The sequence below is a fragment of the Hypomesus transpacificus genome, unplaced genomic scaffold (assembly GCF_021917145.1).
Source record: "Hypomesus transpacificus isolate Combined female unplaced genomic scaffold, fHypTra1 scaffold_90, whole genome shotgun sequence".
Classification (NCBI taxonomy): domain Eukaryota; kingdom Metazoa; phylum Chordata; class Actinopteri; order Osmeriformes; family Osmeridae; genus Hypomesus; species Hypomesus transpacificus.
The window spans coordinates 521616-540344 of NW_025814041.1; the positions used below are offsets into that span (position 1 = coordinate 521616).

Sequence of the window (18729 nt, forward strand, 5' to 3'; positions counted from 1 at the left end):
AAAACAGAACTTCTCATCATCCCGGCCAAACCCTCCATCTCCCACGACCTCTCAATCACCCTGGGATCCGCGACGGTGACCCCTTCATCCTCTGCCAGGAACCTTGGGGTTACCATGGATGATGAGCTCTCCCTCACGGCCCACATTGCTGCTGTCTCCCGGTCGTGTAGATTCACCCTCTACAACATCCGGAAGATCAGGAGATACCTGTCTGAGCACTCCACCCAGCTGCTTGTCCAAGCACTAGTCCTCTCCAAGTTGGACTACTGCAACTCGCTGCTCGCCGGTCTACCAGCATGCGCAACCCGCCCTCTTCAGAGGATTCAGAGCGCAGCGGCACGCCTGGTCTGCAATCTACCCAGACCCTCCCATGTTACCCCGCTCTTAATCTCTCTCCACTGGCTACCCATCAACGCCCGTATCAGATTCAAGACCCTGGTACTGACTTTCCGAGCAGTGAACGGGACAGCACCCGACTACATCAAGTCTCTCCTGCAACCTTACACCCCCACCCGTCACCTACGGTCTTCCTCAGACAACCGCCTGGTGGTCCCACCGCTCAAGACTGCCAGGTCCCAACACAAGCTCTTCTCCTGCCTGGTCCCCCAATGGTGGAACCAGCTCCCCACCTCCATCAGGGACACTAACTATCTCCCCACCTTCAAGAAAAGGCTCAAGACGCACTTGTTCCGGGAGTACAACGGCACTTAGGAATGCTTGGCTGGACCTGTTGTTAGTTTCCTCCAGGATCACAATGACTCTTATTGAGTGACTTGTTGCTCTTGTAGGTTAGTTATAACGAAGTTAAGTCATGTACTCGGTGTGAAATATTTTACTATTGCTTGTTCTTCTACAGGTACAGTCCTGCACTTGTTTTTGTGGTTCATGTTGTTTTAATTTGTAACTTGTATAACTGCATGCTCTTATGGGTCTTCCCTTTTAGCACTTGTTTAGTTTTTTCACAATGTATGCTTCATGTTTTGGCTGCTTGCAATGTTTGGGACTACCTCGTTGTTATGATCAGTGACCTATGCTCTTTTGTAAAGCTCTCTCTTGGAAGTCCCTTTGTATAAAAGCGTCTGCTAAATGCATAAATGTAAATGTTCCTTAAGGTCTCCGAATAGGGTATGTAACATTGGTTGGGTTGAAAATGGCCCGGGTGCTGTTCTATGCCCCCTGATAGATCATCTGAAATGTTCCCAGGAAAAAACACTAGCTTTTCTCCTTTTATGGTATGCTCATTAATATTTAGATAAGCTGCGCGCTGATTGGTTTGTTTTCAACGAGTAAAGCTGGGGAGCAAAAACGCAACACGGCCAACAGCAGCACTCGCTGAAACACCGAAGTTGGAGACTTTAAATAAAAACGCGCAAATAAATCCATTGTGTCTACACAACACTGTTTTCAACAGATTGACTACATATCATTTGAAATGATAACATTACTTGTTTCCACTTCTGTTGTTGAAGCAAACTGGATTGACTTAGCGTTGGGTGGAACGTTAGGCTACAGCTTAGCAACCAAACCATATCGTGATTCTACGATATGGTTAGCTAGCTCTAGATATCTTGCTGAAAAATAACATGACAAAGATCGGGACAAACATGCATCGTGAATTGTAGATTTACATTACACAGGTTATTTATTTGAATGAAACACAGTCAGGAACATGAATCAACGTTAGCCCCATTGCCAATAAACTAGGCTAAATTATCACACATTCTACCTATGCTCTTGCGTTAGCAAGCTAAACTAGTTTACATGCCTACAGTCTAGGTGTTACTAGTAACAGTTAGTAGCAATGTTAACGTATCCTGTATCTAGCACCTGCCTTTCTCCAGTTCTTTCGAATAGATTATCTAGACAGGCGTTAGCAATAAGCCAGACTGCTGTTCTTTTTCTGGCAATTTTTTAGGAAGCTTCCCTTCTAATGCCGACTACAGCTAGTCTAGCCAGAGTCATTTGATGTGTGTAGAAAAGTATTTAGCATTCTACCTGGTATGCTATATACAGGAAACGTTAGCATTGCTAATAACTGTTAGCACAACATCATACTGTCCTTATAGCTTGCGGTTGCAATGAGCATACGGTCGGAACAGCACCTCTTTCCAGGTTCAGCTTCCAAGCAAATTCTGCTTGAAATTGTTCAAGGTTGTCAAAACTGTCTTGGGTGAAATGTTCAGAGCAAATGAATGATTGAGTGTCGAACTTCGCCAGGATCTTCTCATAGACAACAGCAGCCATGCCTGTCGAATGTTTGGCTCTTTTGGAAGACTGTCAGTGTTAGCCTTCCCTGTACAGCCTGGAACACAGCATTTACGACCGTGGTCCATTTTCAATATCCTTGTTATAATTCAAAACGTTCTTCTTTGTAATTCCTTATAAGTAGCCTACACAGAGCAGCGTGCAGCTAAACTAGTATCGGAGATAGACGCTACCTCGGGCTGGTCTGGATGTAAATTTTGGGGCGTGACAAAGATATAGACCAGAGCAAAAAAGGGCGGTCCCCCGTCATACGTCACACCGGTGGCTTTGTTGAAAAGCTAGCGTTTTACAGCCAAATTTTCTTTTTGAGATTTGCATAGGAAAGAGGTGTCAATGGCCTTTGATATACACTGTATGTTCATTTTACCCATTGAACTGTCGTTATTCAACTAGGACAAGGTAAAATCGGTTTTGCAATCAATCGCCCCTTTAAACTAATGACTGAACAGTGACCTCTTTTAAGAAGCGAGCTTACACTTGATGGTTTTTAATTTTGAGGACCAGGACAACGACGAGCTGCTAGACTGATGTCCCGTCCTCACGACGTGTGTTTGTATCTGTGTCTCTCTTATGGCTGATCCCATACAACTTCATCTGTGTGCAGATGGGTGCCATGCTGTCGGAGGTGTCCTCCCTGGATGACCTGTTCTCCTGGGCCAGGCTTCTGCAGCTGCTGGCCATAGCCTGTGTGGCGCTGGTACCTGGGGCTCTGATCCGATGCTACCACCAGCACCGCCTTAATCTGGACGGGAGCCAGCACAATGTCACTGCCATGGACAAGCTGAAGACCCAGTGAGGGTGTGAAGGGGTTCTGTCTGGTTTGTGGCCTGGTCTTTATGACTGCTGTTTATGTCAGAGTTCTTTATGGCTGGTGTGTCTGTCAGATGTCTTTTTGACTGGCGCGTATGTAAGAGAGCTGTACGTCTTTGAGAACATGGTCAGCAATGGTTGTGGATTTAAGAGTGTTTCGGAATGATTGCAGAATCACTTATCAAAACTATAAAATGCCTGTTGAATATGTATTCAACAGTACCAGTCAAGAGTTGACTGGTACTGTATACATTTGCGAAGAGGGTCAAAGTTTAACTAGCCTGGCTCTGCCCTCCTACGTACTTCCGCTCAATTTGGATTTTGCTTCTGTACTAAGTCTGGGATGTCGGTTCTGAATTCGGTTTCTAGAAACACATTTTTTGTAGGTCCAATCAGCGAACAGAGGGAGTGGCTGAGAACGATGACGTTAATGTCCTGCACTTGTTTGTGTAGTTCAGTAATGGCTGCGGAGAAAGATGCGAGCGAAATTTATTCTGCCGTTGTGGCAACGCCGCCGAATATAGGTTAAAGCCGGAGCAAGAACATTCCTTGCTGAGGTTTGTTGGTGGCCATGATGTTGTGGCCCTCCTCCCCACGGGGTTCGGGAAAAGTTTGATTTTCCAGCTACGGCAGCTAGCTCCGTTACAGTAGTGGTGAAGGAGTTGGCTTGCGATTGGTTATGGCAAATCAGAGTGGCTCTGGGCGGATCCAATAGTTTTAAACTTCAACAGAGGACCCGCCTTCAAGGAAGTTAACGTTTGTCAATCGAGACATCCCAGACCCTCTGTACAAATGAAATGTACGAGGGTCTGGTTAGGACCCGGCTAAAGTTTAACAAGATTTTCCTGACAATCAAGAGACATTCAAATGTCAGCTGTGATGAGGACAGAAAGTCGCGTTTTAAAGAGCTTTAATGGAACAATGAAGAGAAACCAGCACATTCAGAATGATTACTGTAAAAGTTCTGCTGTAATTAGGTTTGTAAGTGCCTCACAAAGAGCCATTTGAAAAATGTTATTATTCTCAATGAACTGCTTCTCAACATTCAAAATGAATGTAAATTTCCTAAATACAATTTATTTTATCCAGTATTTTGGCAGGCCAGCCGAATAAGTGAGTTGAAATATTTGACAATTGAGGACTCAGTCTTGCATTACACCTAGTACACTAGTGGTTTAAAATTAAAACTTGTAGAATTTTCTTGGTATTGACCTGTTTGAGTTCTTTCATTTATCCAAATCCATTTGTTCTGACATGCGATTTTGTAATTGTCAACACAGTCATGCATTTTCTACATATATTCTTTAATCAGTTTTATGTTGATTGCAATGAACTTTTATACCATTTAAGTACTGCTGAGGCCAGTATTTAAGACATTTACTTTAATACAGTATATTTCATGGTTTAATAGTGTTGAAGAATTGCATTGAAGAGATTTATCTCTTGGAATTAAATTATATTGAGCTGGACATAATATTTTATCAGTAAATTTAAAAAACTCAAGAGGACACCACATTTTTAAAAGGCTCTTTATTGCTCAGATCCAAGTTGGTCAGCAAAACAGTTCACTCACAATTCAAAACAGCATGGCTGTCACCGTGAAGTTATGGATACTGAACATGGTTCACCTCTGTCCAGCATACCGTCACCAGGCACTGTGAGGTTGCTAAGCCCAGCTGGCTTGTGGGTAATGTAGGACTGAGAGGTTTTGACCCACTAAAGAAACTAGAAGCAATCTCTAACGTGGTGGAATGCTGTTTAGTAATAGCTTCACCTGAACCAGTGGGGCTGGAGGTAAACTGGGAGACTCAGGACAGCTGTCACACAGTGCTTTTGCATTTTCTCTTTCGGGGTAGACAAAAACACTGCAGCGGTTCAGAGTTTAACTGACATTTGAAAAGCTTGGTTCTGTCTGCATCAAACCCACATAAGAATGGCTGAGGTGGCGTTGAAAGTCCTGTGCTGTTTTTCCCTGCCAAGATGGAAACTTGCAAGGAGGCTGCATGTCTGCCTGATATCTGAGACCCCACCCTGTTGCATTATTGTCAGGAGGCTGCATGTCTGCCTGAGATCTGAGACCCCACCCTGTTGCATTATTGTCATCAGCTACCTTCTCTGAATCTCGTGGCCATACTGCTGTAAGACCCTGTACAGTATGGACCATATCCTCCAGCACAACAAAACAACTATGACCGTTGGTCAAAAGGAATCAATATAAAAAGTAAAGAAACTCAGCTACTCCTCAACATTATTTCTCATCAGTGTAGATGACGAGAGGACTTGCTCATCAGAAAACGAAAAAAAACTAACCATAACCACATATCAGTTTTGGGTATGTCAGGCATGGTTATCTGGTATTGATTACTAATGTGTAAAAAAAAGTTCACAAAAAGTTCTGAATCACAATGTAAAGTATCACCCCAAATAAATCACAGAACTATCATCCTCTTAATGTTGTAGTTGTGCTGCCAGACTGCAGACTGTCCAATCCACACTGCTCCATTCTGTAGGATTATCACACTGCAGTGCAACCAAACAACATGTTTCTGTCTAGAGTGAGCCCTATACACACCTTAGATTAAGGAGTAAACCGTTCACAAAGGAACTACATGTGTCAACCAAAGAGAGAGACATCGCAGGTTGAGATTTGAAGGAAGTGGTTAAGAGATAGCTCTTACTGTCCGGGGAGTTAGAAATGAGAGACAATATAATCTACTTATAAACAATGACTTTACTCTCCAATGGTCAATGGAGGTGTGCCCGATGCAGTTGTTGTAACTATTTCAACACATGACTGCGAAGGTCAAGTGGGCAATCACAGAGTCTCATATATTCTAAGGGTTGGTACACTACTGCCTACGAACTGTAGCCCAAGTGTTTAATGAAACAGATCTGGATATGCTGAAGTCATTGCTTTACAGTCACAAAATAGGAGTCTCCTTTACAAAACACATTTTTACAGTAAAAACTCCAAAGACAAACTTTCACTAGCTTTCTTTTATTTAATTTTCATCTTTGCCCTACATTTGTTTTAGTTTTAGTAACTAAAGTCAGCCTTGGATTCTGAGAGGTAACTTCAAAAAAGTACAGCACAACAGAAATATAATGGTAGGGGGATGAGAAAACCTTTTAGAGTTCATGTGGAGCAAAGCCAGACACTATGTACCTCACGTATCTCACTATCTCACAATGCAGGTGTGGACTGGTGTTTGGTGATAGAAACAAATACAAACAAATGCATTTGTGTGTCTATTGTACATATTCACAGATATACAGCAATTTACCCCTACACAGTGGCAATTCAACAACTAGTCTAGAGGTGGTCTACATTCTACAGAAAAGACTAGATTGTTACACCTTGTTCAAGAGTCCTGTCAAGACTACAGAGATTCTGCAGCTTCTAACTTCAAATCATCCCCAGAGTAACTTATCTGAGCTGGTAAAATCTTGTTGAGTCATTATGAAATTATGTAAATTATTTTGGACAACAAACTTCATTTTCAAAACACCAGTGGAGGTACAATTGTTATCTGTGTGACTATAGTAATGGGATTTTTCAGAACTGGATCCTGGAATCTGTACAATGCAGTTCCTTTCAAAAGTTTGGACACATTTTCCCAATTGAATGGGAAAATGTGTCCAAACTTTTGACTGGTACTGTATATCCTCATTAAAAACACTTCTGTCATGGATCCAGTCCAATACTTAATTAATTTAATTTCTAATAAGTGTATCAATAAGAGGTTGAGCAGTATCCAGTCAATTACAGTCTAAAAGACTTGTCTACAGTTTCTAGTTTACGGACCCTTTTTCCCTTCAATAATCGGCTGGACCTGAAGAGTTTAGAAACGTTTTTCTTTCCCCATGATCTTTTTCTATAAAAAAGAAAAATGCTCAAAAGAACCAGTTAGAAAGGCATATAAACAAATGAAAGATTAGACTGAGGAACCCTGAGCCTGAGGTAGATGACAATACTGACACACAAACTGGTCACTTCCTGCTGTCCTGAAGTTCTGCAGTGGTTCACTCTTTTTTTCTTCTATTGTTTCAGATTTGTGTATATATTATTATTCATAGTCTGGTTTTAAAGAAAATAAAATACTTCACTTCAAAGTAATATGGCAGTGTCCCACAGAGGAAAAAAAAGAAAAGAGAATTTTGTTTATTTTGTTTCTTATTAATAGCTCTCATCACAAAGAGAGTCATAAATATCTGTTATCTATACACGCGCACATGCTCACACACAGATTAAGCTGTGCGTATTGGCAATAACCTTGTGTCTGGAAGATGAAGCTGATTGGCTCACAGGGTGAGGGGGTCGATGTATGAATGGTGACAAATAAGGCCACAAGCTTCGATGGTCTCCAAAATAAAGCACAAAGGGATATCAAATCCTGCATGTCCAGCAGACTGGTAAAACATTCCATCAGCTTGTTCAAACAACACACAAAAAAACAAAACAATATATATATAAAAAAAACAGCCTAAGAGACTATCTGTGTGTGAGTGGCTGGTTTGCTGGACACGGCAGGGGTGGTATTTCTAAAAGGCTGCATATCATACATTCACAGCTGTCATGCCAGTTTATCAATCTCCCTGATAGAGAGCGTTAAAGCCAAACGCGGGCGTTGTGGTGTGCATACTACAGGTCATAGTGCCTCCCCACAAAACCTCACCCCTCACACACACTTCACACTCGTCACACTACAGGATTGCACCTCAACATAATTAGGGCCGCCTGCTCTGTTGTTGCCCCCATGCCTCCTCATCTCATCCTGGAAGGCAGAGCCCAATTCAACCTGACAAGCACAGGTGCACCATTTTAAGACATCAATTGTTTGCTCAGATAACCTCCAAGAACAGTGGGTTGGTTAAAGACATCCACGTGTGTTTCCTTCCCCCTCCCTCCCGCCCTCCCTCCCTCATTCTCTCTCTCCCTCCTCTCCCCACCCACGGGACAACAAGCATGCATGTAGTACAGAGTATACAGGAGTAAACCCCCATTATACTCTCAGAGTATAAGTGGGGGGAACTCTACTGAGCTAAGTGGGGGGAGCAGCTGTCAGTTAAATGTTTTCAAAAGGCTACAGAAACGGAAGATTTCTTATTGCAAAACAAAAACTTTATCATGTAGAAAATCAGATCACCAGATGTGAGAAATTAGGGAATTAAATTAGAGAGAGAAAGAGAAATGAAGAAGTAGAGCCAAAATTAAATTCAACTAAAGATAAGAAAAAAGGGAGCATCAGGGTAGGAACGTTTTCAAAGGGACACAATCCCTTGTGTTGGCACACACACAGACTAGTCACCAAGACTCAGAACAATCCTCAAGGTTCCCTCAGGGTCTTATCTCTATCCTTTTTTTTTTACCTGAAATGCAAAATAATGAAAGGATGCGAGTATATAAGGCTCTCTGTGTCAAGGCTAAAAAACATGACACCCCTTTTTGGAGAAAGCCCATCTCAGAAACATCTACTGTTTGATACAAAGCTGTCCTGTAATGTGATGGACCACCATGTGTGCTTCCAAGATGTGTAAGCGTATCTTCTCTACTCATGTTAATACTGCTAAGAATTCTTACTCTTGCAATCAGAAAATCACAACCCGTTGTGAGAAAAAGTGTAATTTATCTGCCACCCCCATCCTACCAAATATCACAATGCCTCAAATGTGCACATTTGCTAATACAGATGTTTGAACTGTCTGTTAGGCCTATGTTAGTCCAACTTAAAGGATAATGTTTGCAGGGCGACATCATATTTCCTGTTTTCTTAAAACTGTGAAAGACAACAGATGCCCAATTCTCAGACATTTTCCACCCTCCTGATTTGTATTTGTTGTCCTTTTGTGTGTGTGTGTATGTATGTGTGTGTCTATAAATTTCAGATGAGATATCTCCTTCCTTCCCCCTCCTCTGGCGCAGGGCTGGCAGTGAGAAGAAAGCCCTCAAGCCTTTGGCTCTCACATGTCCTCCAATAAAGTTCTTTGGTTTGTTCCCGTTGCTGCTGGTTTGCCTTGTCTGTCCCGTTGGCCTCGTCTGGTTAGGTCTTCTTCCAGTTTGGAGGACTACATTCATTGGCTGGTGCCCGCCTAAGCCGTGCCCCCGGTGGTCATTTGGAGTGGTGCAGTACAGGGGTCCCCTGCTGGTGCCTCTGCTCCTGCTGTTTGACCTGCAGGATGATCTCCCTGATCTTCCTTTGTGCAGTCTGGGACAACACACAAACACCAGTCACTCACATAGCAAGGACCTCACATCGTGGTCACATGTCAAAAATCTAATTTTCTAATAATTAAAACTAGAGAGGGTACAATTTCTGTGTAAATTGTGTGGAGTGCTTGCGTCGTTTGCAGATGGGTCAGTTTTTTACTGAAATTTTACAACTGATATTTCTGTATATTTTACATAAAAATGCATACTTATTATTTGTGAAGATTGCATAGATTTAAAAGCATACATTGGTTGTTGCTTATTTTCAACTAAAAATACTAAGAGTGAAGTGTAGGATGAAACGGTTGTCATGTCATTTCCCCTGCAAGCGGGAATGGTGATAGGCTATAGCAGCCTCATAGCAGAAAAGTTGCATCAAAACAAAAAAATTGGGCAATCCGTTGTAAAAATGATCCTAACCTCTATGACTTAAATGTCCCTGAAGTTTTTCCCTTCTAGTGATATTTTAAAGCATTTAGCCTGCTCATATTGCATTCATTCATTAATAAAGAACCCATTTTGAAACATGCTTATTCTAACAACGTTGTCACCGACAGTATTTCAGATGGAATCGCGATTCAAACAATACCACCTGCAAACTGCAAATATGCCTCCAAAGACGTAGCCTGACGTTGTCATACTCATAATTCTAGTCAGAATATGAGTCTGAAAACTCTCCGTTGGGCTGTGACTATGGGGCGTGTTTCAACCGAACTCGTAAAACAAATGCCTCGTCGCTCAATTGGATAGACCTACAACCAATCAGAGCAACGTAATATGTTGTTTGTTGAAAACAAATTCAACCCAAGCGCTCTTTCGTGACGTTGTTGATTACGTTACTGTTGATCATCTGTCCATCATCGTATAAAGCCCGCCCTGGCAATTTCATTGGTCCGTCCCGATTCTGGTTTTCTGTAGTTGTCCCCAATACAAGACCCTCCAGACCCAATTTCCCGACCAAATTTTTTTGGTGGCGGGGAGAAGTTGGGCTGGCAGCCAGGCTACCAAAGACAAAAATAAGCTTGAAATGTATTTTTGGAAAACAGTTTTTAAGTTTACTAGAAGCGATACTTCCAGGGTTCATACACATTTTGACCAACGGATTTCCATGACTTTTCCATGCCTTTTCAATGACTTTAAACCAAATTTCCATGACCAAACTTTTTGTGAAATCTTGGTGTATACGTAAATGTTGTATTACACGGCTGTTCGTAATTCTGTAGAATGCTCCATTCACTTAAATGGGGCTTCCCAACGTTCTGCGGTGAACGATTTTTTTACACTTGAACTTTGCTCTGCATATTTGACCGCTGTCAAGGGAAGTGGCCTTTTTGCCTCGGATTCACATATTTTGTAGCACTAGGCAAGCAGTCCGGTAACTTTTCAACCCCAGCGTACTCCGTTGCTTAGCGATGTCAGCTGATTTGAAGCCTAAAGAATGTTCAACGTCTATGAAGTTCAACGTCGAACTATTTTTCTGCTGATCAACACTACGAACGGTAACAAATAAATTGTAAAAAGACACACTGTGTTAAGTAATTTTTTTGGCAAGTAGCCGTGTAATAAGCGGCATAATGTATAGAACGCCGGTCATAGTCGGGAAAATAAGCCCCTTCAGCCCACATTACCTCCGCAGTTAGGACTTCATTTTTTGTCACAGCATCGGTTATCGACCCCTGCTGCTAGGCGTAGCAGCCAGTGGACCTCGCTGTGGTGAGAAAGCGGGTGATGGGTGCTGCTGTAGCTTTGCTAGCAGCACCCATCACCGGGCTGCTGTAGCTTTGCTAGCAGCAGCGCTTTGATGTTTGCTACCTTTGGAATGGCTAGTTAATGCCGCCTCTCCCATGTTTGAAATCTCGAATGATTTTCCACCACACAACCGACATTTTGCTCGTCCCGGGTCTTTGTCTGTTCAATGTATCTTTTCATTTGTAGCCAAGCATCGTTAAAGCTCATGTTGTTTAATTTGTAACTTGTATAACTGCATGCTCTTATGGGTCTTCCCTTTGGCACTTGTTTAGCTTTTCACAATGTATGCTTCATGTTTTGGCTACTTGCAATGTTTGGGACTATCACGTTGTTATGATCAGTGACCTATGCTCTTTTGTAAGCTCTCTCTTGAAAGTCGCTTTGGATAAAAGCGTCTGCTAAATGAATAAATGTAAATGTAAATGTAAAGCTACACTTTCCTGGCATTTTGAATTATCCCTCGCGCCTCTCTGAGTTACTGTTGCTATGGCCATCTAACTTTTCAGTTAGTATGAGAGCGTATGCCTGCTTATATTTTGAACGTATTTCTTTTAAACGCATGTGAATTATTTAAAACTCAGCGTAAATGAACAACATGAAAATATGATAACAACTTTCCATGACTTTTCCAAAACTTTTGGGATTACATTTTTTTCAAGCACTTTTCCAGGCCTGGAAATAACCATTTTAAAATTCCATGACTTTTCCAGGTTTTCCATGACCGTACGAACCCTGTACTTCACAGTTACAACATCCTTGGTCTGAAGACTCGGCTCTCATGTGACCGGCTATCCACATTGCAATCCACATCTCCCAGAAGTTAACGAGCTGTTAAACTAATGTTGTACGTACAGGTAGTCACAAGTGTGTTTGTGACGTTAGTGACCTTAATGACCTTAGTGACAGTGGCTAGCAAGTTAGCCACCGTAAGCTTAACTTTTTGCCATAGCCGCGGGAACCTATTTTATCAGGGGGGTGCCGGGGGGGGGGGGGGGGGGGGGGGCCTGGCAGGGACCGACTGGGAGTAAAAATAGGCCCTGGACTTTGATCCAGACCGGCCCACCAGAACCAGCCCACCAGAACCGGCCACCGTATATACCGCCACCGCAGCTGCCCTGCTAATGCATGCACATTCTGTGTTTGATGTGATGCTAGTTTGGGAGTTTGATACTCAATGCCAGTGCGAATATAGCGCACAAGCCACATTTTTGGGCCTTTATTTGAGGGCAAAATTGTTTAGCTTTATGGAAAAATAAACATAGTCGTTTTTCAATTGGTAAAACTTTGTATAGTGAAGGTTATGTCTTTTTGTTTCTTAATTTTTCAGCCCCACCCTTACGTTTTGTTAGCATGGTTTTCCATCATTATTCTTCTCCCGGTGCTCCCGAAGGCCAGTCCGCTACTGCGGGGCTGTGCCGCGGTGGTGGATTTTCAAGTCATATCATTTTAAATTCTCGTGCTGTCAGGGGGTGCCGCGGCCATGCTTTTCGCCACAAAAACTTAATTCAAGCTTAAACCGTGCAATGGAACATAAATCCCAATATAAGCAATGCAATCGTGACCAAGACGAACATTTTGACACCAACGTTGTCTATGTAGTCCAAATATTGAGGGACCCTTAGGGGTGGGAAAATAATAATAATGTATGTGAGCCGAAGGCAAGCACACTTAATAATACATATGTGAGAGAACAAAGGTTGTTTCCTTGCCGAAGGCTGGCACACCCAATAAGTTTCCTTATTGCAGATCTTTTTTACCAATACTGAATTTTGTACTATACATAATCAACTACATGTGTTTTTATGTGTGTGTTTGTTAGCAGTGTAAAGCACTTTGAAATTCAGTTTAACATACAAGTGAAATTCATATTATTATTATTATATCAACACTTTTATAACCCAATTCATAAGACATCATGACCTCAGGATGCCACACACCTGGCTGGCAAAGAAGTGCCCACTGATTTTAACAAAGACCTCGTCGTTCTCATCTGGAGTTTGGTCACGTGGCACAATGACCTCAGCGCTGGTGAGGTTCTGCAGCTCATTCACCTGCATAGGTCAAACACAAACACAGGTCATGACCTTTTGACAGTAGAACCATTGTATCCCTTCCCTCGGTTGACTGCTTACCGTTTTTCCGCCTTTGCCGATGACTCGGCCAGCTGCGGTTGAGGGAACTTTGATATGCGTCTCCAACTTGACCTCTTCCTTCGCAGTGAAGAAATTCTCCTCTTTCAGCTTTCCAAATATCCTGCCCTGGGCCTAGGACAGAATGGAGGGGACAGTGTTAGGATCCTGCCCTGAGCCTGGGCTGAGCATGGGACAGTGTTAGGCAGAAGCCTCCCTGAGCAGCCCAGTGTGGAGCTCCTGTACCTTGAACTGAGCCTCCGGAGGACCAGTAATGATCACCATCCTCTCTGTCACATCGGGGTTCTCTGCTGGAGCAATCTGGACCACAGGACAAAGAGAGGAGGAAGTAGAGGGAGGAGAGAGAAAGATAGAAAGTGAGAGAGGAGAAAGAAATACAGACAGAGACGAGAGACAGAGAGAAAGAGAGAGAAAGGAGAAAGATAACTTTTAGAGGTGCAATCTTCACAAATGACAGCTTAATTGAATCAAGTTGAGAACTTGAAACAGTTAACAGCTAACAAGCTCCTTTAGTTAAGGAGACAAATTAAATGGAAATGCATGCCTAGACTATGAGTCAATTGTCAACAGATACAGATGAACATCTCAGCTGTGGTCTGGAAAGTACCCATGACTCAACAAGGACAGACTGGAAACAGTCCAGTAAACTTGATTCAAGGTAATTAAACAGACTCAGTTCAAACGCTGAAAGGGTCATAGGGTTAAGAGGTGGGGGAAGGCCTGGGAGTGGGAGTCTAGGGTTGTCCCCACTTAATCGACTAGTTGATTTTCTGGTCGATATGCTCTTGGTCGACTAAGATTTTTTTAGTCGAGCTGCCATATGGCAGTGTGAGATCTGATTCCCGCTTGTGTCATCATTGATGAATTAACTAAATGTTCAACAGAAATGGTAGATTATATTATTTAAGACAAATAAACCAACTCAAAAAATATCTAATTTAAAAGAAAACTGTTTTCCTTTTCATTAATCTGCGCTTTGTTTTGGTTCGGTATTTTGCACACGGCACGAGCACAATTGGCTGCAGAACTACAAACTCTGCCATAGCCTACTTTGTCGGTGTTATTAGTCAAAATGGCAAAAAAATATGTGGTATGGCAGCATTTCATTAAAGTAAATTTACAAAGTACCAGGTGACTCCAAAAACGATGAATGCAAACTCTGCCAACAACGGTTTATTTTTCATCGTTCAACGTAGAATCAGGGGCATGTTCAGCGAGTGGCCTAGGGTGATTGGCCTGATTGGCCACCCCAATATATGATTGGCTATATGCCCAGTCAGAGGCGGGCCACCCCTGGTGCCACCCCTATCAAAAATGTCTGGAAACACTGCTGCGTAGAATATGATGTAGCCTACCACCTGAAAAACGTAAGTTGGTCTAGCCGTACTTTGCTCATGCTATTGCTCTGGTTGAAATCAACATGCCTATTAGAATCACATCCAAATCGAATGACATTGGCCGGGTTTCCCAGATTCGTTAAGAAGATCTTAACGCTCAGAGCTTCTTTGGAGCGTTCTAAGAACGCTCTAGAACACTCTTAGAGCGTTCTTAAGAAGCTCTTAGCGTTAAGAGCTTCTAAACGAATCTGGGAAACCTGGCCATTATCTTCTCCGGCCAAGACAACAACATCTTTCTCTGTGGCACCGTTTCCCACTCTTCTACGCAAGTTCGCATGCTGCAAGTTTTCAGGCAGTGATAAGCGCGCTCTGATGATTTGCATGTTAAACAAACAATATTTTACATTTGTAGTACATTGTAAGAGATACTAAATACCATCGGCATTCGGTTACAACAGGACTGGTGATACGAGTCTTATCATTAGTAGGCTATTAGCGGCTGAATCTGCAATGTCCAGCAACCATCGAGTCAGATCGCGAAAATGTTTGTACGTTTTTTTTTTTTAAGCATTTCAAAGTTCGATTAGTCGATTTTCAGACGTCTTAGTCGAGTTTTGGTCGACCAAAGAAAATCTTAGTCGGGGACAGCCCTATGGGAGTCAGAGTCAGACAGGGTGGTACCCACCTTGATTGAGGCCCCGGCAAAGCGGGCAAGCTGTTTGATATGTTGGCCCTTCTTGCCAATCAGGGCCCCGACTGCCTGAGTCGGAATAAAGAGGTAGACCACTTCCTGTTCCGGAGCCTGCAGGGGGGAAAAAACACATTGAAGAACAGTTTATTCTCTGTATGGACATCTTCATTTTCCATTTAGTTTAAGTGGATTGGAAAACAGAAAAATACATCTGCTCCCATAGACACACATAAGTTTGTATTGCTATTCTTGTGAGAACTGGCAATTCAGTCCCATCTCTCTTTCTCTCCATCTCTCTCCATTTCCACTTCTCCCTCTCAGCTGGTAGGCCATTCAGCCCTACGAAGACAGCCCTTACATGGTGATCCCACGCACATCATCTCAACCACTTTCTCTGCTGAGGGCAGAGAACACACAGGAGAGCCTCTTTTGCTAGAGTTCGGAGTCTGGAGAACGTCCTCCAGTGATGTGCAATCACAGACAAACTCTAGCTGGAGTGAGGCTGTGTGTCACAGGCCAGGGACGGAGGTCGGGAGGGAACTTACTGAGTGCTGGTGGGGTATGGCACTGGCTGGAGGAACACCGTACAGACCACCCACATGCGAAGAGTGACTCTAGAAAAAAAAAGATTACTCACATATACAAGCACACATAAATAGCCAAGAGTACATTTTCGCACATAAATACCCACACATATTCATGCATAAAAATACGTACACATGCTCATTCACACATTCATGCATTAACACATACACACACAAATTGTTCTTCAGGGGAATTAACTCAGTATGAATCATTAACTCTCTAGTTCTCAGACACACTCACTGTAACATAGACAACCTAATCTGGATGGGAAAAACACTTTGTGTTTACCAGTCACACTGACTCGTCACTGGAGAAGAACGGGGAATTCTGCTGTTAAAAACTGTGGGCTCCAGCACGGCTTGTGTTTCAAAACAATTCAAATCACGGAGTCAAACCAATACTTATTCTGTCTTAAATATGCAACGTGCATTCGATTTGGCAAGACTGCCAGCCCAGGTGAAATTAGGAGTTTACTGCATTGATATCAATACAACAGGTAAGTTAACCTCAAAATGCATACAGCATCTACAGTATATTACAATAAAAATACAACAGCTTAAAAATAAAAGATTACCATGTATACACTTTCGTTAAACCTCCTATGAACTGAGAGCAGTGTCAAGTGCTGTACTCACTAAGAACGGGTTGTACCCTGCTGGTGCCACCGTGGGCACTCCTCCTCGATGGCCTGCTGCAGGAGGCAGCACAGACAGACCAGTGGAGAAGATGCCCAGGGCATTCAGGTTCAGACCTGGGATAAGGTTGGTTTGTTGCTGTGGGAGAAGAAGGAAGGGGGGGGGGGGTGGCTTTCTTAAACTCATAGAACTCTGTTTAAAGTCTTGGTTGTTGTCTAGTCTATTATCTGTCCTGTTGAAGTAACAAAATTCCCACCAAGAAAGGGGAAACTTTCTCATCCACCCAACTTTCTCCTCATTCTCTACATCCATGTATCCTCTCCTCTCTCTAACCCTGAGCTGTAATACCCCTGCTGTCAAGGTAGATGGCGCTAGCTGCACTCTTCAGCGGCTCAGCACAGGGCAAGCTTCTGTGACCATCAATCCAGAAACACGGTATGGAACTCACACTCACCAAACAACCAGCACCTTTATTACACTCAAAATACTACCCTTTTATAAGCTGTTCGGTGAAGACCATTGAGCTGTTGAGGGACCAATATCTGGAAAACACCTCACTGACAATACCGTAGATTGGACAATGGAAGCATGCATTGGACACTATTATCCTAAAATAGCCAATTTGACCATAGTGTAGACAACACTGTTTCTAAAGATGACTACAGTAGAATCATATGGAACGTTCCAGAGCAGTGACCTGATTTCCCCTAATGAACCTCAACTTCTCCCAGCCGTCACGCCCCCTTCTCCCTCGCTCTCTATCCACTCCCTCAATCCTGATCTCATTTTCTCCCTCCCTCCCTTTCTATCCCTCCCAGCCCTGTCACTCTCTCTCCCTCCCTCCCATACTATCTCTTTATCTCTCTATCTCCTTTCCTATCTCTCTTCCCTAGGTTCCCTTTTCTTTCCCCTTTTTTCTCTTCCTTAGCCTGCAGCCTGACCCCCTGGCCAGCCTGCCGTGGGTAATGTCATAGAGGCGGTGTTGAAAGCGGAGCCGGCTGAGAGCAGCCTGCAGATATCAGATGGATGCTGGGAAGCGCAGTTTACATGCACAGCGGGGAGAGGGGTGAGTCACTGGCTAACAGGCAGACACAGACAGACAGGCATACAGACACCATCCCTGGATCCTATACCAGGCACCGATAATGTGTCAGAGGATCTGTTACCCCTACATCCATTTTTCACTGCAGACAGAGCCGTTTCTAGGAATCTCGGGCCCCATGACAAAATATATGCTCCCGCACCTATTATCAGTGTGTAGATTTTTACAGTTACAGAAGTCAGACATATTAATGTTCTGACGAATGCCTTGGCCAACATTGTCGGGCAATGTCAGATAACTAGCTGAGTTTCAGGAAATGTGAGAAGTGCTAACAAACGTGCACGCCCGGCTGCCACTAGGCCTACACCATGATAACTAGCTACTAATGTACTGTTGCGGCTCAACTCTCAAATCTTTTGCTGTTTTGGTGACAACATTTGTTAAGAGCAATTTCACAGCATCGACTCTCTTTTCTCTCTCCTTTCTTTTTCATTTTTGTGAACCAGATTTATGTTGCGATGACATTTTCCTGTCACCCATTGCTAAAGCAATCCAACTGTCACATTGAGTTGCACAGTACAATACTTGGGAATTGGGAACATACAGCTGGAGTAGATCATTTATTAGAGCAGGGAGGTTTCTAACTATTTCGATATTTCAAACGATTTAATTTTTAAAATGTGAATTCTATATGTTTCCAAGTTTATTATTTTTGCTTGAAATATTGATTTGATTAACCACACAGTAATGGACCCCCTCCAAGCCATTGGCCCCATGAATCATATCCACCTTTCCAAGCGTAGCGACGGCAGGAGTGACACCATTGTTGCTTGTAGGGAGAGGGAATCATGCTATGTTACGAACGTACAGACAGAGTTCTCTTTCACTATTGACTTCTTTGTGTTGGCTTCTCTCTGGTTCACTCTCTGTCTCTCTGTCTCTCTGTCTCTCTCTCTCTCTCTCTCTCTCTCTCTCTCTCTCTCTCTCTCTCTCTCTCTCTCTCTCTCTCTCTCTCTCACCAGATCACATTTGAGCCAGTCTCTATGAGTCAGGGTGGAGTTCAAGAGCGCTACAGTGATCAGCTTACATTTATAGCAGCAGTGTCGTTTTCATAGGCTTCCCTCAGCTTCCTCATCACCTCCCCCTCAGCCTTACAGCACGCCTCCATGCTGCCCTTCACCATGATGGTCCGCTCTGGGTTGTAAATGGTCAAGTCCTGTAAACTGCAGGGATATGGGCCACACACACAGGCAAGCA

General features: G+C 43.1%; 1 protein-coding gene across 1 annotated transcript in view; it reads right to left on the minus strand.

The window, feature by feature from the left end:
* Positions 1–4913: 4913 nt before the first annotated feature.
* Positions 4914–18729, minus strand: part of igf2bp2a (insulin-like growth factor 2 mRNA binding protein 2a) — a 216486-nt gene continuing 202670 nt past the window's right edge. Inside the window, exons 9-16 of the mRNA XM_047018081.1 lie at positions 18560–18695; positions 16431–16568; positions 15756–15824; positions 15205–15321; positions 13408–13482; positions 13165–13296; positions 12970–13083; positions 4914–9281 (exon numbers count right to left, since the gene is read on the minus strand). Coding sequence (XP_046874037.1) covers positions 9186–9281; positions 12970–13083; positions 13165–13296; positions 13408–13482; positions 15205–15321; positions 15756–15824; positions 16431–16568; positions 18560–18695 — 877 coding nt within the window. The 3' untranslated portion in view covers positions 4914–9185. The remainder of the gene's footprint in view (positions 9282–12969; positions 13084–13164; positions 13297–13407; positions 13483–15204; positions 15322–15755; positions 15825–16430; positions 16569–18559; positions 18696–18729) is intronic.